Source organism: Juglans microcarpa x Juglans regia, chromosome 1S, assembly GCF_004785595.1.
Source record: "Juglans microcarpa x Juglans regia isolate MS1-56 chromosome 1S, Jm3101_v1.0, whole genome shotgun sequence".
In the NCBI taxonomy this organism is placed as follows: Eukaryota; Viridiplantae; Streptophyta; class Magnoliopsida; order Fagales; family Juglandaceae; genus Juglans; species Juglans microcarpa x Juglans regia.
This window is the reverse complement of record NC_054595.1, coordinates 4,414,347-4,438,018: the sequence shown is the minus strand read 5'-3', so window position 1 is coordinate 4,438,018 and position 23,672 is coordinate 4,414,347. Positions and strand designations below refer to the sequence as shown.

The window sequence follows — 23,672 nt, the reverse complement described above, 5'->3', positions numbered from 1 at the left end:
GAAAGAGAATGGTGGAAGAGACGATTCTGGAAAGAAAAGTAAAAAGTTGTATAAAGGCAGTAGAAAGAATGCACCAAGGTCCTCAAATACAGGGCAAGCAAAACAACCAAAAAAAGTCTCAAAGGTACATCTCCCGTTACACAACAAATGATATTTTAAGCAAAACCCTCAAGTTTTTTCACATCTGGCATAGATGATCACGCAATTTCAAATCCGCAGTCATAGGATACCTTCATGCAAAGCAAAATAGACACACATAATAGGGATACCAACATTTCCTTAAAAAAAAAAAAAAACTTAACCTAACTAACTAAGGTTTTTCACCAAAAGGAGCGGCACCTGATCCATACGCACAGGTCAAAGTGCGCACGTGGCCTCCATGCACCACCACACAGAGAGCTCTGCTGCCGCCATGCGTGGCATTTTCTGGGGTCACTCCTAGCATGGCGCGTGTCCTTCAAGCACCTTTACAACATCCTTACTCAGCGTTTTTTCAGCTTTTAGTGTTTTTCAAGTTTTTGTTTTGTTGTATTTCTATTTTTTTGATATTTTTTATGTTTTTCTGTTCTGTTATTTGTGTTAGGTAATAATAAAAAGAAATAGGCTATTGGACTTGTTTGTCCATAGCAGGAGAACCCTCTCCTCCTTTGGAGGAAGGAGGATGGTTTTCCCTCTCCTCCTTTGGAGGATGGGGAGTGGTTTTTCCTTCTCCTCTTTTGGAGAAGGTTTTGTCGTTAGAGAGCTTATAGAAGTTTAGACAATATCTGTCATAAATAAATTTTTGTGCGGGGGAGCCCCAAACAGATGAGTAATTTGACTTGTAATTTAGGTTTTTCCCTATATTTATCAGTCATAATTGTAACTTCGGTTTCATTGAATGAAATGAAGTCAATTTTTTAAAAAAATAAAAGAATAAAACCTAACCCATCATAAAGCTCAAGGGTAAAAATGTAATGTAGTATTAAACACAAATCACTATTCATAGACAGACATACACTTTTATAATAGAGGTAGATATAAAATATGCAACTAAATGGCCATATTTTCATATCCCTAAGTTATCTAATATTAATATAACTCAGGATGGCAGATTAGGATGGAAGCCACCACATCACTACTTTATATTAGGACTGTCATCAAAACCCCCAGAATTCCTTTGCATCTCATGATTGTATCTGAAATCACATGCAAGCAAGTGTTTAATTAGAAATATCTATCATATATATAGAGAGAGTTCACATTCTTTTGAAAACTTAATAAAAATTATGGTCAAATTGTTGTTTCTTTTTTTTTTTTTCCTTTTTTTTTGGCGAAATTTAGTCTTAAAATAGATTTTATAAAAGGAAAATACTTTAGTTACAGAGAGATTAAACAAAAATAAATTTACAAACTGACATGACTTATTGTGATACGTCAGATTGTAAAGTTACTTTTATTGTAAAGTAAATCTAACGGATCTAATGAAACCATATCAGTTTGTGAGTTTACTTTTGTATAATCTCTTTGTGTTTGTAGCAGTTCTCTTTATAAAGTAATTTGATATAAAATATTAGATGGTAAACCACCTTTTTTTTTTTTTAGAAAAAAACAAAACTACAATGGTTTCTGACCAATCCTGATTGGTTGTAACAGCCAACGTACATTATGACTTATGAGAACGGAACTGAATTGCGAAATCCAAGGGAAACCAAGGAAAAACAATGGTCAAAATGCTAACAACTCTGCAAAATCCAAAACAAATTCCACAGCCTAATCACATATCTTGACCAAATTTGGGCAAAAAAACAATTGGAATGCACTCCCATTAATACAAGGTGGCAGCAAGAAAGTCTGTTGTGGAATCAATCAGCCCCATTAAGAAAAGCTAAACAAATCATCATAAGATGCCAACTCTTTAATTAGTTTCCTGATCCACCACAAGAAATCTCTCTCATCCCCAGCCTCTCTTTTATCTCCCCAGCCCTTGACAACAACCCAATTCTCTCGCTCCTCTCAACTCAAAACCAGACTTCTGAGATCATTCTCTCTCTCTCTCTCTCTCTCTCTCTCTCTCTCTCTCTCTCTCTCTCTCTGCAGCTTTCCTTATCTTAATTAGTCCTAAGGGTTGATCCATCATCGGAGGATCTAACATGGTATGCTCATAATCAAAACTCTTTTAACTAAGCATGCATGCATGTTAATTCTATGTGAAAAGTAATGGGGTGAAGCTGATTAACATGCATGAGGATTATTCATATGAAAAGTTATATATGCATGTCACATAGATAGATGTACAGTAGAAATAAGTGTTAATCTTAAACGTGCAATGAAATGCTGCATTACATTGATTATATACATATATTTATTTATAGATATAGTGTTATAACATTCTGTTTTGTCGATTTTTACCTTGAAATGATTATATAACTGTTACCTTATTAATGGCTCTATATATTAATAATATTTTTCCTCTTGCAACTTTCCCATTGCTGATACCAGGATCATTTTGTGTATAATGAGCTTTTCCTAGAAATGGATCCATCGATCTTTTTTTATTATAATAATAATTGTTAAATAATATTTTCTTCTCGATCGAGAAAAGATATATCATTTTTTCATTATCTTATGAAAAATTCTATATACTACATCATCATTTTAGTTTTATCTGACCCACTATGACGAGTTGACATTACTCATTGACTTTCAAATTATTTTTAAAAAAGTACTAATAAATGATTTGATAGTGATGAAAAGTGTCGTATTGACAAAGTGGGATGAAAGTGGAATATGAGTATAATATATAACATTATTATCTTCTTATTCCCTACTATATATAATATGTATGGATAGGCAAATTCTTCGTCAGGAATGGCTGTACATGATGATTGCAAGCTCAGATTCTTGGAACTAAAAGCAAAGAGGAGCCATAGATTCATCGTGTTTAAGATAGAAGAGAAGATACAACAGGTGATAGTAGAGAAGGTTGGGAGTCCTGATGAAACCTACGATGATTTCACTGCCTCCATGCCTCCGAATGAGTGCCGTTATGCCGTCTTTGATTTTGATTTCATTACCATCGATAATTGCCAGAAAAGCAAGATTTTCTTCGTTGCATGGTAATCCTCACTACTTGCTTAATTAGTTCCTTTTCAATTGATTAGCAGCAAAATCTTCTTCATTGCAGCTTTCATCCTCTTATAAATTTCTTACCTCCTTGTCTTTGTAGGTCACCTGACACATCCAGGGTGAGGAGTAAGATGCTTTATGCAAGCTCGAAGGACAGATTTAGGAGAGAATTAGAAGGAGTTCAAGTAGAGTTGCAAGCAACAGATCCAAGCGAGATGAGCTTTGATATAATTAAGGCGCGAGCTCTCTAAATTCTAAAGAAATCACTTTTATCTTCCAAGCAAGCTTTGGTCTTTCTAGGCCTATTGTTGATTGATTTAGAGAGAGATGTATACTTCTCTTCTTATTTTCTTTTTCTTTTCTATTCTTTTTTTTTTCCTCTCCATCTTTCTTTTGACTTGAACATTTTTTATTTGTTTGACTTAAACCTGAAATGGCAATTCATGTTACATTTTTTTGTTGAAGCTTGTCAAATGTAGGGATTTCTTGGATGTAGCATCATCTTGAGAGTTTCCTCTCTCTTTTTATTTTTTTCATTTTTTTTAGCAAAATCTTGTTCACAATGGATTCGAGGAAGAAATAAAGTGTGAAGGAAGATGACAGTTAAAGTTGAATTTAATCATGGTGAGAACCCAAGGGAAATTAGCTCTTCAACTTCTAGCGTGTAATAATTTATGAGAGATGCTATTCTTCACACAAAATAAGCCACATCCAGTCACACCAATTTTTTTTTTTTTTTTTTTTTTTTTTTTTAATGTCAGGAAACCTCTCCAAGGTAGGGTTCGAAGAACCCACCCATGCATAGTAAAACTCGATCCCTTGCACCGCACCCTCGGAAGTTTCTCTACACGGAACTGGTTAAATCGTTGGTTTTTTACCAAGGGGTGTGGCCCCAAAGGATTGTTTGCGCCCGTGAGGTGTTGAACCTTAGACCTTGAAGGGAGTGATACATCAAGACCAAGCCCTTCACCACTTGGGCAAATCCCTTAGAATTTTCCAGTCACACTTGAACAGATGCAATGCATTTTGAACAGCTCTGAATTTGTGTAGTTGATATAAGAAATCATTGAAAATGTGACGCATCAATCAAGTGTGACTTTTTTTTTTTTTTTATAAAGAGTAGCATATGTGTATTGCATAATATAAGGAACCAATTATGTAAAATCCATCGTGAAGTTGATACAGATAGTTTCTTACAACACAAGCTAGTAACCAAACAATGGCTTCTGAGTTCTGTCAAGGAGCAACACTTGCCCTATTCATACCCAGAATGTGCCAAGATCAGATTATATCTGAAAATTAAGAATTGGATTTATAGTAGCACTAATACCAAACGAACCTTATGATTTGTAAACATCTCTAAACTTGGGGTATTTCTATTGACAAACTAATTAATAAAAGATCAAAACGGTTACATTTGGCTGAGCAATCAAAAGTTACCTATACTTTTCCGGCCAACTCTAGGCATGCCAACGACATGGGTTGATGGCACAGCTCAGCTACAATGGAGGAACGTTCACCCCATTCATACTAACCAATGAACTGTAAGAGCTGCAGTGACAGCATAAGCGATGGCGGTTCTCTCGATTGAGCATGCCTTTAAAGGCACTTAAGACGTTGCTTCATTGTTGGACTACTTCCATTCTCTAAATGACCTAAAACTGCTGTTTCATTAACTATTGACTTTCCTCCATGAAAGCTACGTCATGCACTTGCTGTACATCTATTTACCGTCTTTCACTTTGGATGAAGAAATGGGTCATATGCCTACAGATCATTTAGAGCGATTTACAAACTCTTGCTGATGTGATAATCAAAATGAGTAGCCCCTATCTCACCTCACTAGTAGCCCCTATCTCACCTCACTATCTGAAAATGGAGAAGACCTCAGTATCTACTGGTTTCAATAGCCAATTGCTGAAAGGTGGACTTCCTTTAAAAAGTTTTGACATCGTCATATATTCTTGAGCCCTTTGCTGCAAAGGAATTACTATGTCAAGCCCATTAAAAGAAGATAACAAATATTCAGCCATTTTTACCAGTTCACTGAAATCCAATTTTCACCTTTTCATCAGATACAGCTGATCAATACAACTGCTAAACCACCTGCACCTTTTTATTTTTTGTGGGTCAAATCACTAAATACAAGTGCTTGATTGTACATCCCAAATCTGGAGTGCAGTTCATGGTTTCTTCAAAAGGGGTTGCCAGAAAATTATGAAACTGATCACATGCTTCTAGCTTTTGCCTCCCTCCCACTCATACTTGTACGTTTTGCCAGTTGATTTTCATCAATGATAGTTTCTTTGCAAGCTAAACAATAAACATCTTTCTTTGTAATCAGCTAATTAATTCATGAATATTTTATGATTGGTGTTCTCAGCATTCACCCTATGCTAAAACTAGAGTAATTTACCACAATAATGTCTAACTCTTCCGAGAAAGATATGCCCAATGAGAGATAGAAGGGTAAGAAAACTCACTGAAACAAACTCACACTGGTTTCAGGTGAAATTTGAAAATCAACTGCTGTCTACCAATATCCTCAATTGATAAATCTCTTAATATAAGTACCGACTATTCTATCAGGTCATCCTACTCCACTAGCGAGGTCACCAGGAGTCCACTATGAATTTTGTTAAGTTAAAAATTCAATCACTATGAGTATGACCAGAAGATGCTGCCTCAAACAGTAAACCAGATCTTAGACGAAGCTAGTGCATGGTTAACATTCAAAAAATGTGAAAAAAAACATTCAAGTCCACTATGAATCGTAAAATGGTAGTTCATATGATTCAAATGCACAAGTTTTCCAGGAGAACTGAAACCACAACTTTTTTCTTAAGAAGTCCTATAGCAACCATGATTTCTGGACAACATAAAATCCAATCAATAACATTTGCAACATGCAGAAAATTAAATATTACCTTGAGTGCTCGATAAGATATCTTGTTGGCTGGGTATTCAGTTTGGCATTCATGTTCTAGTGACAAGAAAATCTCCAATAATCGCTTTCTGTGCAATAATAATGATGATTGTGATTTATGCCTTCTACAGGTGAAATTAGTTCATGTATATTTGTCAGCTTACTTGCATAGAGATGACTCTGTAGATGGAAAAAGTGCTCCTTTGGCAGAGGTGCCTTGCTTTCTTCCAGTGGTTCCAAGAATGACTTCATGCAAGCCAGACTTATTCCAACATATTGAATACCTGGCAATCACACAGAAACAGGTAACCACCATACAATTGTAGGGTAAGGTAGACAACTAGAACGGATAAAATTCAGTTGAAGTACCCGCATGTTAAGGTACTCAAGGCTGTCTCAGAATGCTGAAACTCCTTTGGTGGTATTGGGGCTGCCCAGAATAGTGGCTGTGAATTGAGTTAAGATTAATATTCTTATAAGCCCTATTGGTCTCCATTTACAGAGATATTGCAGACTTTACAGACCTGGTTCACCTGAAAGGGGCTTGTTATCTCGCTCGACAATGGTTGGATTCTATCATATAAAGCTATTCTCAAGCAATCCTCTAAGCGAAACTCTTTAGGACTGTTTGGGGATCCTCCAACAGTAACAGAGGAAAGGTAAACGGGCAAAAGAAAGTAGGAAAGCAGCGCTCCTGAAATTAGAAAATGAAGGACATGATGCTATCAATACAGCACTAAATAATCTAGAGAGACTCTCACTTAAGTTTTTTTTTTTTTTTTTTTTTTTTTTTTTTTTTTTTTTTTTTTTTTTTTTTTTTTTTTTTTTTTATAACCATGGGTGTTCGGGCCAGCTTGTGTGCACCTTGACTAATCCCATGGGGCCCTGAAGTTAACGACCAGGTAAGCCTCCAGTAGCCCTAAGGGGACTCGAACTGGTGACCATTGGGGAGCAAACCCAAGGCCAGACCAGCAGAGCTACCCCTTAGGGTTGACTCTCACTAAAATTATAAATACCTCCCAAGTGTCTCACCCAAAAAAAAAATCGTGTCAAGTGCATGCAAAAAAAATTTCACACATCAGCCACAAAACCACACAATTTATAGTAATATTGAGTAGTATCAAGTAAATAACCAAAAACCAAAATGCTATCAAGATAAGATTAGTACGTTTAACAAAAATGAATAAGAATCTAGGCTTGGAAATTGAATTACAGTTTGGCATTAAAGGGCAAACCTTGGACTCCCATAACATTCCAACGGGCTATCTTGTCAGAGCAGCTAACTGATGACGTTGTATCACCCCGACCAGGCTTTCTCTGAACTGAACCAATGTGTTGTGAAGCAACACCTGGGAAGGAATCCATGCGATTAGAGTACGTAAAACCAAATGAAACATTCATCCAAACATCACAAAATAGAGTGTAGAATAAAGCTATTGTCAGCAGACAATGTTGCTCACATTTTGGCTTTACCCTATCTACTGATGCATTTTTTTTTTTTCATCAGAAGAAAAAAGAGTATAAATATTACCAATTTACCATAAAGCAGAGGGTCACCACCTATAATCTTAATCTTCACTAAAGAAATATGAAATGTTGTAATTCATGATGAAAATGGCAGTCTTGAGCACGTTCAGAAACACAATGACTGCCATCTAACATGCACCATTAACCCCCAGTAAAATTGACAAAAAGTGAAAGAAGCAGCTGCGAAGAACCAACTAAGACTAGAAATGCAGTAACATGAATAACCCAAACAAGAAAAAGCATCCAAGTAATCTAAGAAAGGGGGAAGAGCCAGGAAGAGGAAGAGGAACTACCAAACTAATAGTTACCATTATTCTTTATCGAAACCTCCCAAGGTTCGCTTATGGAATTGTTGAGGTCGCCCATATATGGTTGTGAATCCCTTTCTCTTGATGGGTTACATTTGGGAGAAAACAACAGACAACTGAGCGAAGCAAACCCACCTACGAGAAACAAGAGAGTGATACTTCAACCCCATTGAAGTTTGTCCAGACCCAAAGGTAATGTCATATCCAAATAGAAAAAAGAAAAAAGCATCATAAGAATTACATGGCGGTTGTGATATGTAAAGATGTAATTGCCAACCCGGCTTCAATGTGTACTTTACTTGGCCAAGACTACCAGTGTCTAATTGAACAGGCAAGTCGTTGATATCACAACCTTGCAACTTGTTGCTTCCATCAATGTAATTCTGCTTGCTATGAAAATGAGCAAGACATTGAATCTGTGCATAGAAAAACCTGGTGCATAGAAAGGAAAACAAGAGGGGAAAAAACCGTAAAACACCAACAAGAATAACTCAAACCCATTAAGAAAACTTCAGCTTTACATGTTATACCTCTAGAATGTAAAAGAACTCAAACCAGAGAAAGCACAAATGACAAAGTTCATTAGACAACAGCGGTGTAGAAGACGCACAATTCTATATCAATCTTCAACTGTAGTTATTCGAAAATTATACAACATATCCAACATATATTACACCAATACATGACATCAAAGAATCAACAAAACCAAGCAAATGCATAGAGAAAACCTCAGTAAAGCTCTCCGTGCGATAATCTCAGCGTGCGAGTCATTAACAACGTCTCCGCGCTGGCTCAGGAGCGAGCGCCCGATGCACTTGGTCCCAGTTCCCAATGCTACGACTTCCAGCTCTGAAATGCCAGCATAAAAAAACAAAAATTGAATAAACCATCGGAAAGCAAACAGAGCACAGCTATCGATAGAAAGTGAAGCCGGGGGGGAGGAGAGACCTTGAGAAGGAGAAGTGAGGAGAAAAGCGGCCAAGACGGTAACTTCACGGCCCTGAGGCTTCCCTTTCTTTGGGAGAGAGTTATAGAGAGAGAACACCTTCTCTGCGACCCTCTCTCCCCAACTCGCCTCTGCCATGTTCACTCCCGACAGCGACAACGTCAGTGGGCCGAAGTTATATTGTCGAGGTACACAGCCGGAGGGCAGCCCATTCTATGTGAGATTTCATAAAATTTTAGATTCAAATTTTATGTGAGAAAATCAGAAAGGCAACCAAATGTAAGAACTCAAAATTGTGTTGAGCATATTCCATTATAAATTGGTTTAATTTTATGAATTCAAGCAGGTTGGTAAATAGATTTTAAATGGATCAGGGTTTCTCGGTATTTATGACGTCAACATTTTATACGACATAGTGGATGAGTAGTGATACATATATCTACAATTGTATTTACAAAACTCATTTTATTAATTTTTTTTTAAATTTAAATTTCATGATTTTCAGCATATTAATAACTGACATGTGAAGAAATAAATTTTTTGTAAATTTTTTTTAAGTATATTTAGATTCTATTTGTATGTTGAGTTGAGTTGAGATCTTTATAAATAATAATGAGTTGAGATAGTGGAGTGGGTTTTGTGAAGCTCATCTAAGATATGTTTAGATGTGTTTGGATATTAAGATGAGTTTAAATGTATTTATGAGAAATTAAAAAAAGTTGCTGGTCTCGCGTGTAAATAGGTATTTAGTTGAAAAAGGTTGTGGATTTTACGTGTAAAGAGGTTTTGAATTGAGATGAATTTAGTGATTCAAGAGTTAAGTGTTTGAATGTTAGATTCAGTTTAAGATTAGACTGAACTAAATTGATCTCAATTCAGTCCAAATTTCAAATGGGATCTAAGTATCTTCTCAATTCAGTACAATTCAAAAAGAAAGAGATAGACACAACATGTAGATCCAACTATATATTTAACATTTTTGTGGGCAAGTTGGTAGTGTAAAAGCAGCTGGGGTTAGCCAAGTGGCAACTTATTTTCATAAACTTTGAACAATGGATGCTAGACGTATGCTCAAGACAGCATATTATTATAAAGTCATGAGCAATTTCCAACAGAAATTTCAAGCGATGTGCGTTGTTTAATCTTTGCTTAAGAAAGTTAGCAGGAATTATTTGTGTTTTATTCAGCTCAAAAACCTTTTTTTTTTTTTTTATCCACACAAATCAAAGCCCCTGGCTAGTAGCTATGTAAGCGTCCTTGCATGCTATTTTTCATTGGAACAGTCATTTTTTTTTTTTTATTGAGGATTTAAATGACTATAAATTGAAAAAGTAGGAGAAAATCTTGAGGTTACACATACCGAAAGAGTTGGAAATTCAACACTTCAAAGGTCAACTATCTGGTTTGAGTAAAGTAGAATGGAAGATGAAACTTGCTATGAGGTGTAAGCTAAAGGAGAATGATATTATGGAAAACAAGTCATGACAGCAACAAAAATAGATTTTGAACAGGTTACAGTGGTGAGAGTATTGGCAATGGTCTAGAGTTTGGCTAGAATCTTAACTTTTGACTATAATATCAACTTTTAACTAGATGAGTCCATATTGGACTAGCCATTATAAAGTTAACATAATAATATAATATAATATTTATTATTATTTTTTTGTAAATACAATTTATATATTTTTTAGATCTTCATACTTTGTAGAAATAATGTGTCTACTCTATCAATTAGTAGAAATAATGTGCATGTCATGCATGTTTTACCATTCAAAGAGAGAGGGAAGTGATGAAATAATTAAATATTACTTTCCATTGTGAATAGTAGTTAGCCATGTTTGGAGAGGACTTAAGATTTACTATTCATCAAATCTTAAGCTTTGGACTATTGACTAGTCTAATGTGGAGGCTTTTTCTCACATCTAGCTAAAGTTTGAATTTACATTGGCATTTGGCTAGTCTATTGCCAATGTTCTGAGAAGGCCAAAGAAAATAGATTCGTTTGTTTTTACAACTTCTCTCAACTCATTTCATCTAATCATTACAACTTTTCTAAATTCCTACATAAAATAAAATAAATAATTTAATTTTTTTAAATCTCAAAATAAAAATAATATTATAAAAATATATTATAATAATATTTTATTTAAGTTTTAATTTGAATCTCAACTCATCTATAAAAACGAACGAAACTATTTACGGCTGCATAGCTCCAATAAAATCATAAAAAAAAATAGTTGTCATTAATTTGCCTGATCCCCATCATGTATCCATCATCCACACAGCCTTAAGTACAAGCTGGTAGACCTAATGTACGTGCTTATCTAGCACTGAAATTTCGAATGAGAGGCCTCCTATATTATACTGAACAAACCAGGTCCCATAAACAAAACCTAGTAAATGGTAAGGTGCCATATCTAACTGCACTCAGCCAAAAAAATCACCGAAGTACTCTTAAATCTGGCTTCAGTAGCTTAATTAAATACTAAGAAGGGAAAAAAAAAAAAGAAAAAGAAAGAAGGTAAAACAACACAAGCCCCAGAGGCAACTTGTTTTTGAAGCATGTTTTAGAGGGGCAGATGAAGGAGTTTTCTGTCAACATGGCAGGAGGCATTGCATACTTATCTATGTCTTCTTCCAAAAAGCTCATGTCATTGTTGATGGGGAAATCAAACAGCAGCTGTATTGTGTTGTCTGAGGAATCCTCTAACTCATCAGAGCTGGACGAATCATACGCGGCTATCATCCCTTCAGTGTAGGATTTGAAGCTCTTGCACTCAATATCTTCATTTCGATTTCTTCCTGTGGCTGAGGAACCGGCTAAAATGGTGCCAATCTCCGTCGTGACAGGAGAAATTGACCCACACTTGGTTGATGAAGATGCCTGAGAAACTGAGTTCTGGCAGACAGTTTTTTCACCCATACTGAACTTTCTAAATGATTCTCCAACTTCCGAGTTCCATATGCGAAGAAAATAGTCAGAATCAGAACCTCCCACAGGAACTGGATTGAAGAGTGATGGCTCCCTTGAAAGCCGAGCTTCAGCTTCAAGCCTTGCACTCTCCCACTGTGCAATGTGGCGAGTGGTAGGAGAAGCAGATGCTTTGATAGTTGTACTGCAAGAGGTAACAGGCTCATGTGTTTGGGGTCAAGGCCCATGCAAATGAGGCGCTTCTTCAGGTGAGTGTTCCACAAATTCTTTATCTCGTTGTCAGTTCTCCCTGGTAATTGACAGGCAATGGCAGCCCACCTGAAAATTACCACAAGAGGATTGAACACTGAACATGGTTTATAAAACAGGTACCAACAAATGAGCCTTGTTAGCTACAAGCGATTTGATGTACTAAATTGCATATCAACGTTGACATGATTTTTTTTATTGAAAAGAAAAATAAAAGAAGAAAAATTTTGAGAGAAAAAAAAGTCTTGTCTCACGAAAAGTATTTCCGTCTTCAATTCGTACATTTTCATTAAATGAATATCTTACATGTCAGCATCCGTATGTGCACGGTTTAATACGCGAACTCGCTTACAAGAAGATTTTTCCTTCAACAAAAATTTAACTTCGAGTTTCATTTATTTGTAATACATATAGATCAACCATAAGCATGCCAATATAGTTGATTAGAATTAGGGGTTCCTAATGACTCTTGAGGGTTTGTAGACCTAATTTTTAAGAAGCAAAATAAATAAAGTACCTGTTTCCAAGAATTCCATGAAGCTGTATGACGAGCTTCTCTTCCTCGGGGGTGAAGGGGCCACGTTTGATGTCTGGTCGAAGATAATTTGTCCACCGAAGCCGGCAACTCTTCCCACAGCGAAGAAGACCTATGCGAAAGAGTAAAATCACAAATCTACAATGTTGCCAAGGACTTGGGAACAGCCAAGGAAAAATTTCACTCTTTTAGATTTGCAAATTCCCTTTCAGAGAGAAGTCATGTTATCCTTGGATGTTAAGAAAACATACAGCAGAATTAGCTGCATACAAAACCATATAAGACAAGCATTTGGAGTTACTTTCATTATAAGTTATAATCTAAGCTGGTTGCGTTTGGGTAGTGAGATCTTCTCAAATACTCCGTAAATAGTAATAAAAAAAATAAAAAAATATTAAAAAGTAGTAAAATGTAATAGTAAAATAATAAATAATAGTGAGGTATTCTTAGAATATTATTCTCAGTACTCAAACTATGCCGCTGTTTTATTTTCTCAACTTATATCATTTTACTTTTGATAATCTATATAAATAGTCTTTGATCCCTCTTTTTACTTGAGAAAAGTTTGCGTGCGCAAAACGTATGCAACTATCCAATAATTACCACATCGAGTCCAATTCCATCTCCCAGAGTCGAAATTCAGTTTTTCAAATACAAGCAATGGATATGCTTCCTAGTTCACTTTTACAAACGTCTAGTCTAATATAATCTAATCATAACATTTGTTTTAAATTTTTATATAAAATATAATAAATCATTCATCTTTTTTAAATATTAAAATAAAAAATAATATTAAGAAAATATATTCTAACAATATTTTATTTAATTTTTAACTTTTATTCCAACTCAACTTATCTCATCTCATCTGTTAAAAAAAACGAAAGCGAAAATAAAAATGGCTTCAAAACACTTTCACTTCCAAAAGAAAGAAAAGCGTTTCTTAAAGTTTTACAGGTGTAACCAACAAATCAAAATTATTCACGAAGTTTTGACTCAAATTTAAGGGTTTCAAGTGAAAGAGTCGTGTGTCTATCTCTCCTTTCACACGAAATCCTTAAATTGGAGTAAAAACTTTAGAAATGGCTCTAATTTATAGCTAACCAATTACTAGCACAAAAAGGAGAGCTTAAAACCTGCAAGATTAGGGAGAGACCTCCAGCTTCCATGCCCACCATTCTTGTTGATATACTCAACAAGAATCTCATCCTCCTCGGGAGTCCATGGCCCCTTTTTCAGACCCCTTTTGTCACTGCAGGGTGATCTCCCCATATATATATATATATATATATATATATATATATCCACCACAAAATACCTACACTAAAACAACTAACAACAGCCAAAACAAGCCCCTTCTACCTATAAGAAACAACAAATGCAAACAAACCCTTCTGATTCAGACACCAATACCTCAAAACACTAACACCAACAGAACCCAAATAAAGCCCCCACCATTTTCAGATACCAGACACCAAAACACTAACACCAGATCAAGATCCAAGACACGCCTTTAGTTCCCTGCACTTTTATAAACTACCACCCACCATGATGACTAAAACCAAGCACGAAAGACAACAGGGGAAAAAAAACAACAACAGTCCAAACAAGAGAAGGTCCAAGGAAAACATTGAAAGCCAAGCATTTTTCAGAGAGAGAAAATGCAGACAGACAGAGAGTAAGTGGCAGTAAATGCTAAATTTTGGTATTTATTAAATTATTATCTTCTAGGGGAACTCGAGAGTGGTAATTATTGTTGTGTGCTTACAAAGGACGATTACCGGCAGGTTTTAAGCTATAAATGTTGGGAACAGACAACATTGAATAATCGAATCATCATTGAGAGAAATAAATAGCACAAAACAATGAAGGAGAATTATTGGAGACCTTTATTTTCTGAGGCTGTCAATTGAGCGGAGATGCTACGAGAGAGAAATGAAACAGCATGCAGTGAATATGATCGTGAAAGCATTAATGGTGGATTCTATCAGAGAGGATAGAAAAGGATTTGAAGTGGGGAGAGATAGACATTAATGTGGCTGACAGTGGCATGCAGATCAGTACGTGCATGCACTCCAGTAAATGACGTTTTTAACATCTGGATCTTTTTGGAAGGCTGACTTGATCTTACCTGCCCAGTAATCGCCCAGTAATCTTATTTGGCTGGTAAGAAAAAGTTTCTTCTAAGCATAAATCTTACGTAAAAATAATTTGCACGTTTCATCCATTAAATCATAAAGTTATTTATATTTTTAATGTAAATCTAAAATATTATATTAAGTGACGTCAACATTAAATTTCCTTATCTAAAATTTGTAAGTAGAGGTCATGTTTAGATAATAAGATGATATACAAAATTTTGTAAGTAATAATGAGATAATTTATAAACAATAGTAAAATGGTTAGAATTAAAATATTTTATTAGGTTTTGAAAAAAGAAAAAAAAAATGAATAAGAATATTATAAAATTAAAAAAATATTATTATTTTTTAATATTATTTTTATTTTGAAATTTGAAAAGAGTTATTATTATTTTGTGTGTTTTGTTTGTAAGTTTGAGAAAATTGTAATAATTAGGTCATAATTAAATAAAAAATTTAAAAATTTAAAATCAAAAAATATTTTATGTTTAAATAATGTCTGTGTAAGGGGATTTTCTCCATTTCACAAAGCCCACTGGGCCACGACCCAATACTCAGCCATAGGGTCGCCAGGATCACGCTTGAAGCAAGATGCCTACCAAGAAAATGGATCAAGTGACTGACAGGAAAGATCAACCTGACGTCATTCCAAATGTAGGGAAATGCGGAGAAGCCCCGATCCGTTAACATGGGAACTTCTACGGCTCACAAAGGATAAAAGTAATGTCAAGGAACTACGCCGCATTAATGACACTACTACCGAGATACACGTCGTATTGATGGTGTCGTCGTAGAGCCATGTCGTTAAAGAACTCTGACAGTAGGAACAATATGAGGGGCACGAACTCCGTAGAGAGAGACACGATCTATTCCCCCTAAACTCATGGTATAAATAGCAAGCTCCGAGTAAGAGAAATGCTCTATAATCCCTAGACTCTCTTACTTATTTATAAACTTTCAAGAGAATTTACTAACTTTGGCATCGGAGACTCTCCAGCCCTAAGGTCGCCCTCTCCTAGTTGCTTATTTTCTCATCTTTTGTAGGCTCAAGTTCTGAAGACCTAAGTTGCAGGAACCTAGCCTAAAGGCGTGTGAAACACGACGTTAACAATGGCACCGTCTGTGAGATTCTTTTAAGATCTTATGTGTACTTCGTAAGCTGGAGGCAACTCGTTCCAGCCAACTTGGAAGCTTGCCAGTAGTGTCGGTGACATGGAAGTTGACCAGCGAAAGTACCGAGTCCTTGGGATTGAAGACTAAACCACATAAGAAAGATGGGCACACATCTGCAAAGATAGGCCTACAAATGGCAGGGTAAGTGTGGTGTGCCCTGTTGTGGGTGATTGCACCTTGCCTCTACATCTCGACTGTGCGCAGGCATAAAGCAAGGTCCAAGACCAGTAGAGGCTCAAAAAGGCGAAACCAAATGAGCCATTGGAGCTTGTCCCACTCAACCCGGATCGACCGCGAAGATTGGCAGCGAAATGACATCTAAAGCCCGAGGCACCATGCAACAACTTCTCGCTGAGCACCAAGACATATTTGCTTGGAGCCATGAAGATATGTCTAGAATAGCCCCCAAAATCATACAACATAGCCTTAGCGTGGACCCAAAGGCCAAAGCAGTGAGGCAGAAGCGCCGAAGCATTAGTGCAGAAAAGAACGTCGCCATAGCTGAGGAAGTGGGCCACATGCTAACCGCTATATTCATTGGGTCTTTTGCAAGCCCAAGTTTTGAAGACTTGAGTTGTCGAAACCTGACCCAAAGGCTTGCGAAACACAACGACCTCACTGGCCAATGGCTTTCCTGTTCATGCTGCTTTTGTCTGTCTTTGTTGTGTAGTCGTTCTCTTGAGGCCTTAGTGACTTTGTTTGACAAGGCCAACGTTTCTCCGCATTCTCCTTGTGCTGACTTCCTCTTTTTGTTGTCCGCCGTCTGGTTGGGTTTTATCCGCCCAATTTTTTTATCCTTTCACTTTGCGTCGCCATGCTTTACTTGGGCGTGTAGTCATCTCTGTGCCTTTCCCGTGTAGTTGGGTGAGTAGGCCGGGCTGCTCTTGGTTGTGATGATGGCAAAGATCTATTCTTCGAGTTGTGAGGCTGATCCTGTTCTCTGCAGCGGGGAGACAAGGAGCCTTGGGCTCAGCTTGCCTCATTGGTCCGTGGGAGGTAAACTGTTCAGGCAATTTGGAACTGTAACCATCTTCCTCCATTAGCATAGATCTATTTTTCAGGTAGTTATGGGGCTGATCCCGCTCTCCGCCACGGGGAGACAAGGTGGCCTCGGGCTCGGCTTGCCTCCTTAATCCGCAAGGAGGTAAGTTGTCCAGGAAGTTTGGAACTATACCCATCTTCCTCCCACTTCCTTGCATCGACCTGATTGTCAACTCCACGACGGGTCACTGTATACTCAGTTTCATGGATGCCTACTCTGGGTATAATCAAATTTGTATGAACCCCGTAGATGAAGAGAAGACTTCATTCATCACTGATCGAGCCTTGTATTGTTACATGACGATGTCTTTTGGGCTTATGAATGCGGGTGCCACCTACTAGCATCTGGTTAATCGCATGTTCAAAAATCAAATAGGAATAAACATGGAGGTCTCTGTGAACGACCTGTTGGTTAAGAGTGGGACCCTGGAACAACACCTAGACGACTTGAGGGAGACTTTCGCAATACTAAGGCAGTACCAAATGAAGTTGAACCCGACAAAATGTGCCTTCGGTGTCGAATCTGGAAAGTTCTTGGGATTCATGATGTCAGAAAGCGGAATCAAAACCAACCCCGAAAAAGTGGAGGCCATCTTTAACATGGGCCCACTCTGAAACATAAATGAGGTGCAAAGGCTGGCTGGGCGAGTGGCAGTTCTAAACAGGTTCGTGTCAAGACCCACTGACAAGTGTTTGCCTTTCTTCAAGGTCTTACGGAAGGCAGAAGTATGGGATTCGAACCCATGCGAGTGCGACCTGTTTGAAGCTCTCAAGATACCTCACGAGCCCATCGCTCCTTAGCCAACCCCGGTGTGGGGAGACGCTGGCCCTATATTTGGCAGTCTCCTCCCAGGCCGTCTCCTCGGCGTTGGTGAGCAAAAATAATGGAGTCCAGAGGCCCGTCTACTACACCAACCGTGCGAATCGAGAGGCTGATGCTAGATACCCCCGCATAGAATAGTTGGCCTTTGCTCTGGTAGTAACCACGTGCAAGCTGTGCCCATACTTCCAAGCTCACCCAGTAAAGGTTCTCACGGAAATCCCCCTAAAAAAGGTACTACAACGACCAAACACCTCAAGCAGACTCATGAACTGGGCAGTGGAGTTAAGCAAATTCGACATTGACTATACACCGTGGAACACATCAAAGGGCAAGTGCTAGTAGACTTTGTTGCTGAGTTTATCGATTTCCCAGCAGAGAACGATAATGCACCTCCAGTGAAGTCCTAGCAAGTATTCGTTGATGGCTCATCTTGCTAGGCTAGAGGGGAGTTGGAGTGCACATCGTTACATCTGAGGGAGAGGAGTACAATTACGCCATCAAATTGACGTTCAAAACGACAAACAACGAGGTGGAGTATGAAGTAATGCTTTCAGGGCTAATGGTGGCCAGGTCTATAGGCACCTCCGAAATCGAGATACAGGCTGACTCTCAAGTAGTGGTTAATCAAGCGTGAGGGGAGTTTGTAGTAACAAGTAAAAAATTGAAAAAATACTTAGCATTAGTAGAAGTCGAGTGCCCTCATTTCAAGTATTTCTAGATTCAGTAAGTGCCAAGGGCAAAAAATCAAAAAGTGGACAAGTTGGCGCCTGCGACGTTCGGACATGAGGACTCCCCCTGCCAGAACAGATAGTGATCTGAACTGTGGAAGTGCCTGCTGTAGGGATCGAGGTAATGGAAATACTGCCTGGAGCCCCATGTTGGGCAAAGGACATACTCATGTATTTGGAAACCAATGAGATACTAGAGGACAGACACAAGGCCAAGAAGATTAGAAATAAAGCAGTGCGCTACACTTAGGAGGAAAGGCGTTGGCCGGGAAAGTAATGAGGGCTGGGTATTACTGGCCCTGGGCCCTGCAGGACGCCGAGGAATATGGATGGAAATGTTAGAAGTGCCAAGAATATGCCAAGGTGCCCCATTGCCCACCGGAATAATTGACGTCAATCACGTCGTCTTGGCCTTTCGCCCAGTGGGGAATTGACATGGTCGGCCCACTTCCCCTAGCAAAGGAGGAGTAAAGTTTGTGATGGTGGTTGTGGACTATTTCACCAAATAGGTCGAGGCCAAGGACTTAGCAACATCACGGTGAACAACATCATACAGTTCCTATGGAAGACGGTGGTTTGTAGGTTTGGCATCTTGCGTACTATCATATCGAATAACGAGAGACAATTTGATTATGATCACTACCGTAATTGGTGCTACTCATTCCCATGACACCTCCAGTCTAACGGGCAAGTTGAGGTGACCAACAAAACACTAATGGGAATGCTCAAGAAGCGGCTTGACTACAGAAAAGGGGCGTGGGTAGAAGAACTCCCAGCCGTCTTGTGGGTCTACTGGGTCACAGTGAAAACGTTGAATGGGGAAACCCCTTTTGCCCTCACTTACGACCACGAGGTGATGCCTCTGGTAGAGATCGAAATCCTCACCTACAGAGTTCAGCACTTCGAGCAAGAATCCAATGATAAACGGCTAGAGGAACAAATTGATTTGTTAGAAGAAGTCAGACTGGAAGCCAAAATAAGAACCGCGACCAACAAAAGAAGGGCCGAGAGATGCTTCAACAAGCGAGTGCGCCCGGGAACGTTCAAGGTCGAGGATATCGTACTCAAAGAGATAGGAATAGCTAGGGTTGTGCAAACTTCCAAAAATTTCGACTCCGTCCGACTTCCGCTCCGATGGAGTCGGAGTGGTTGGAAATCAGAGTCGGAATCGGAGTAGCTCCAAATAAGTAATTGGAGTCGGAGTCGAAGTTCGGAACTCCAACTCTGATTTTTTTTTTTTAAATATAGATCTAAAACGATGTCGTTTTACATCTAGATTTTAAAAAAAATATTGAACGAACGTCGTTCCACGTAATGTGGAACGATGTCGTTTCATCACACGGGGGTCCAAAACGTAGGACCCCCTTCCTTTCTTCCTTATTCTTCTCCTTTTTCTCTAAACCTCTCAGTCCCTCAGATCTCTGCGTCTCGCCGGCTCATTTCCTTGATGTTACCGTCGTTGCCTCTTTGCGCCTCCGTAGTGCACAACACTCCGTTCCCCTTCACTTCTCAGGCCAGCCTTCGTTCACTTCGACTTCTAGTAAGTTGTCCAATTCCGAGCCCTAAAATTAAATCAAGGAAATTTAATTTTAAGTTTTTTTTTCCATGTTGTTGGGTTGTCTAGAATTAGTTGTTTTGGGATTAATTGTTGTGATTCTTGTGAAGTTGTGTTGTAGTAAGGTAATATAGCAAAAGTTGAATATGGTTGATGGCAACAGACTGTGCAAACTAGTATGCATGTAATGTGTTTGATAAAAAGTGTATGAGATGTTACTGCTTCAAAAATTAAAACCACATGACCCAACCAATTCATTACGTGTTTTGATCTTTTTAATAACAGTACCAATACAGATTTCATTAGAATATATTTATAATTTTGTAATTCCAATCCATTTTTACATTTTTCAATGATCATTCATGTAGATTTCTTTTTTCCCTGCTTAATTGATTGCTTAAGCATTGTAATCATCAACATGTGTTGTATGCTATGTCTTTACAAAAAGGGAAAAGACTATAGGAGGTGGGTCCCATAATTGGCATGTGGGATATATATGCATGTTGGAGCCTAATATTAGTCATGGCTGACTGTGGAACATGTTGATTTTAATGAAGCTATGGCTAAGAATGTTGCTTCAAGAATAAGAAAATAGAAAATTAAGGAATATTAGAAAATAGTAAGTCAATGACAAAAAGGGAATTGATCAAAAGGGAGAATGAATGGGAGATCCAAGAAGTAGTAGGAAATTTTGTGCATGATCCTATAACTCTGTGTCCAACCCAAATTTTAGTACTACATATTTATTTATTGGGTAGAGAGAGAGTATTAGATAATTGCATGTTCAGACCCACTTCTGAAAGTTTCTAAACTATGTTAAGCCACAATTTCTCATTCTATCACAGTATACGGTGATGCGAGATTGTATAAAGACGCATGCGAAGGACAAGGCGGAGATGAGAAATATGTTTATTACCACTGACCAGAGAGTGTCATTACGACTGACACATTAACATCTATACAGAAAGTCTGTTATATGTATATCACAGCACACTACATTGATAGTAAGTGGATTTTGAATAAAAGAATTATTGGCTTCAAAGAAATTACGGATCATAAAGGTGCATCTATTAGGGCGAATATGGATGATTGTATAAAGGATTGAGGAATTCGAAAAGTGCTTTGTATTACAGTTGACAATGTCAGTGCCAATGAAACAGGAATTGATTGGCTCAAGCGGAACACAACGGTGAAAGATGATGTCATTGGGGCCCATGAGTTTATTCATATTCAATGTTGTGCTCATATCATCAACCTCATAGTTATTGAGGGGTTAAAAGAGGTTGATGATTCCATTACCTGAGTCTGCAACATTGTGCAATATGTGAGGGGTTCCCCCCAAAGGCTTGTCAAGTTTAAGGCATTAGCAGAAGATCTTCAGATTAAATGTTCTAGTATGTTGTACTTGGACGTTTTGACTCAATAAAACTCTACATACATGATGTTGGATGTGACACAGAAGTACCAAAGAGTGTTTGAGCGGATGGAGGTCGAGGATGTGGGCCTAAGGTAGGCTTTGTTGGAGCCAGCAGGAGAGGAGCTCGGTACGCCGAATGCACATGATTGGACTAGTGTGAGGTACTTTGTTCACTTTTTGAAAATGTTTTATGACATAACCATGTGGATATCTGGATCCAAATATACGACTGCGAACTTGTACTTCAACGAGCTCTCGAGGCTTCACTTTTACTTGCAAAATAGTTGTGTTGACTCTAGGGTATTGTTATCTGCTATGGCTACTAGGATGAAGACCAAATATGATAAATATTGGGAGAATATTGAGAAGATAAATAGATTACTATTTGTGTGATCCTTGACCCTCGATATGAGTTCGTCGTTCTAGCAATGGACCATTGAGATTTGAGTGAAATCCATGTTTAATATTTATGTAGTTATCTTTGAAGGCTAAGTCAATGTTGTTATAAATGGAACTGTTATAACTTATGGCTACATCATACATGTTATTTAGTTTTTAAACTATTGTATTTAAGTTTTTTTTTTTTTTTAAATCTTTTCACTATTTTTTTTATAGGTTCAAACTTGGGCTTTAGTGAGTCCAAAGTCGAAAAATGGCATTTATTTAGCCAAATAAACGGTTAGGAGTAGGAGTAAAAATTTTGCTCCGACTCCGACGACCCTAGGAACAACAACGCGGGATGAAGGAAAGCTAGGTCCCTGATGGGAGGGCCCCTACGTGGTCATTGCCACAAACCACCCAAGCTCCTACCGATTTCGAGACTCTTAAGGAATGAGTTGCTGCATCCCTGGAATGCTAAACATCTACTGAAATTTTATTGCTAAGCTAATTCATTGTCGTAAATTTATATATTTCCATGCACACGTTACAGGCCCTAATAAAATACGTGTTGTATTTCAATGGCAAATTTTAGGAACATAACATAACCCACCAATGAACTCTCCACCAACAAAATCAACTTAGTCTCCATCAACAAAGTCAACTCCATCAATGTGATCTACATCAATAAAATTAATGAAATTTCCATCAACAACTTACCTCCCCACGAGGCGAAATGGGCGAGTGTAATGCCTAAGGCTGCTTTACCCCCCTCGCGGAGGAGTGCTTGGCCACCCAAAGATAAAAACTTACATTTCTCATAAGCATCTATAGGTGGGAGCGGGTCCAGTAACAGATTGCTTGAACGGCTTACCTCTTTGCAGGATACCATAGGGAAAGGCAGGCCTAAAGGTTGTCTTGTTCCTCCTGCAACGGAGAGAGAGATTAGTCCCACTTCTATCCTAATAACTTACCCTGACCTCCACGACGACAAAGTGTAGGATCAGTGCCAGTCTAACCCAAACTTACCCTTCCCTGCAATGACAACGGGCGGGAACGGGTTTTTTCCCAAACTGTCTGAACAACTTACCTTCCCATGAAAGATGATAAGTGAGAAGGCGGCTTAACCTCCTCGTCCGGGAGAGCGGGACTAGCCCCCCGGCGACCCGAATAACTTATCCCGACTCCCATCACGGCGAAGGAGCATATCAGCCATTTCGCTGTCTGAACTACAAGGGAAAGGGATCAAGTGACTGACATGACAGATCAACCTAACATCATTCGGCTGCGTTCTGGACTTGGGAACTTGAACGAAACGTAGCGAGAAGTGCGGAGAACTCTTGATCCGCTGACATGGGAACATCTATGATTCACAAAGGATAAAAGCAAGGCAAGGAATCTCGTCGCATTAATGGCACTACTACTGAGCTACAGCCACATTGATAGTGCCGTAGCAAAGCCACATCGCGTTAAAGGACTTTGACATCAGGAATAGTATGAAGGGCACGAACTTCGTAGAGACAGACACAATCTGTCCCCCCAGACTCATGATATAAATAGTAAGCTCCAGCTACGAGAAATGCTCTCTGATCCCTAGACTCTCTTAATTATTTACAAACATACAAGAGAATTTACTAATTTTGATATTGGAGACTCCCCGGCTCTAAGGTCGCCCTCTCCTAATTATCTCTTTTTCCATCTTTTGCAGGCTCAAGTTCTAGAGACCTGAGTTACCGGAACCTAACCCAAAGACGTGTGAAACACGACATTATAAACAGTATGGAAAAGAAATTACAAGAAGTGATATGAGTTGACAAAACTCACTTCTCAAACATGCCCTTAATATTTATCTTTTCTAAGAGAGAAGCCAGGGTGTTGGCTATTAATAGTG

At 38.3% G+C, this 23,672-nt stretch overlaps 3 protein-coding genes across 5 annotated transcripts; 1 reads left to right on the top strand and 2 right to left on the bottom strand.

Moving 5' to 3' along the window:
• Positions 1 to 1,857: 1,857 nt before the first annotated feature.
• On the top strand, positions 1,858 to 3,895 carry LOC121246914 (actin-depolymerizing factor-like). The gene is made up of 3 exons (XM_041145236.1): positions 1,858 to 2,132; positions 2,830 to 3,095; positions 3,206 to 3,895. The coding sequence occupies exons 1-3, from the start codon at positions 2,130 to 2,132 to the stop codon at positions 3,354 to 3,356; spliced, it is 420 nt and encodes a 139-aa protein (XP_041001170.1). The 5' UTR covers positions 1,858 to 2,129; the 3' UTR covers positions 3,357 to 3,895.
• A 457-nt stretch (positions 3,896 to 4,352) lies between these two features.
• Positions 4,353 to 9,014, bottom strand: LOC121246912 (tRNA-specific adenosine deaminase TAD1). 3 transcript variants are annotated; one of them, XM_041145232.1, is made up of 11 exons: positions 8,815 to 9,014; positions 8,595 to 8,715; positions 8,108 to 8,298; positions 7,867 to 8,001; positions 7,267 to 7,380; positions 6,565 to 6,725; positions 6,401 to 6,477; positions 6,196 to 6,315; positions 6,033 to 6,120; positions 4,967 to 5,081; positions 4,353 to 4,872 (listed from the first exon to the last, which is right to left on the bottom strand). In XM_041145232.1, the coding sequence occupies exons 1-10, from the start codon at positions 8,948 to 8,950 to the stop codon at positions 4,971 to 4,973; spliced, it is 1,254 nt and encodes a 417-aa protein (XP_041001166.1). In that variant the 5' UTR covers positions 8,951 to 9,014; the 3' UTR covers positions 4,353 to 4,872; positions 4,967 to 4,970. The 3 variants fall into 3 exon arrangements, with proteins under 3 accessions (XP_041001166.1, XP_041001165.1, XP_041001167.1); XM_041145231.1 differs by having other exon boundaries at positions 6,556 to 6,725; positions 8,815 to 9,009; XM_041145233.1 differs by having other exon boundaries at positions 6,556 to 6,725; positions 8,219 to 8,298; positions 8,815 to 9,008.
• Positions 9,015 to 11,037: 2,023 nt separating this feature from the next.
• LOC121246913 (transcription factor MYB17-like) lies at positions 11,038 to 14,368 on the bottom strand. The gene is given in 4 exon segments (XM_041145235.1): positions 11,038 to 11,956; positions 11,959 to 12,062; positions 12,511 to 12,640; positions 13,662 to 14,368. Coding segments are annotated over 4 exon segments (1,029 nt in total). The 5' UTR covers positions 13,798 to 14,368; the 3' UTR covers positions 11,038 to 11,297.
• Positions 14,369 to 23,672: the final 9,304 nt, after the last annotated feature.

Bases quoted from the DNA above. Each gene is read 5' to 3' on its own strand.
- LOC121246914 (XM_041145236.1), top strand. The intron at 3,096-3,205 runs GTAATCCTCACT...TTGTCTTTGTAG, and splicing joins AAGATTTTCTTCGTTGCATG to GTCACCTGACACATCCAGGG.
- LOC121246912 (XM_041145231.1), bottom strand. From the start codon at position 8,950: ATGGCAGAGGCGAGTTGGGGAGAGAGGGTCGCAGAGAAGGTGTTCTCT. The intron at 8,002-8,107 runs GTAATTCTTATG...TGTTTCTCGTAG, and splicing joins TTACATATCACAACCGCCAT to GTGGGTTTGCTTCGCTCAGT. The intron at 7,381-7,866 runs GTAACTATTAGT...ATTCCTTCCCAG, and splicing joins GGTTTCGATAAAGAATAATG to GTGTTGCTTCACAACACATT.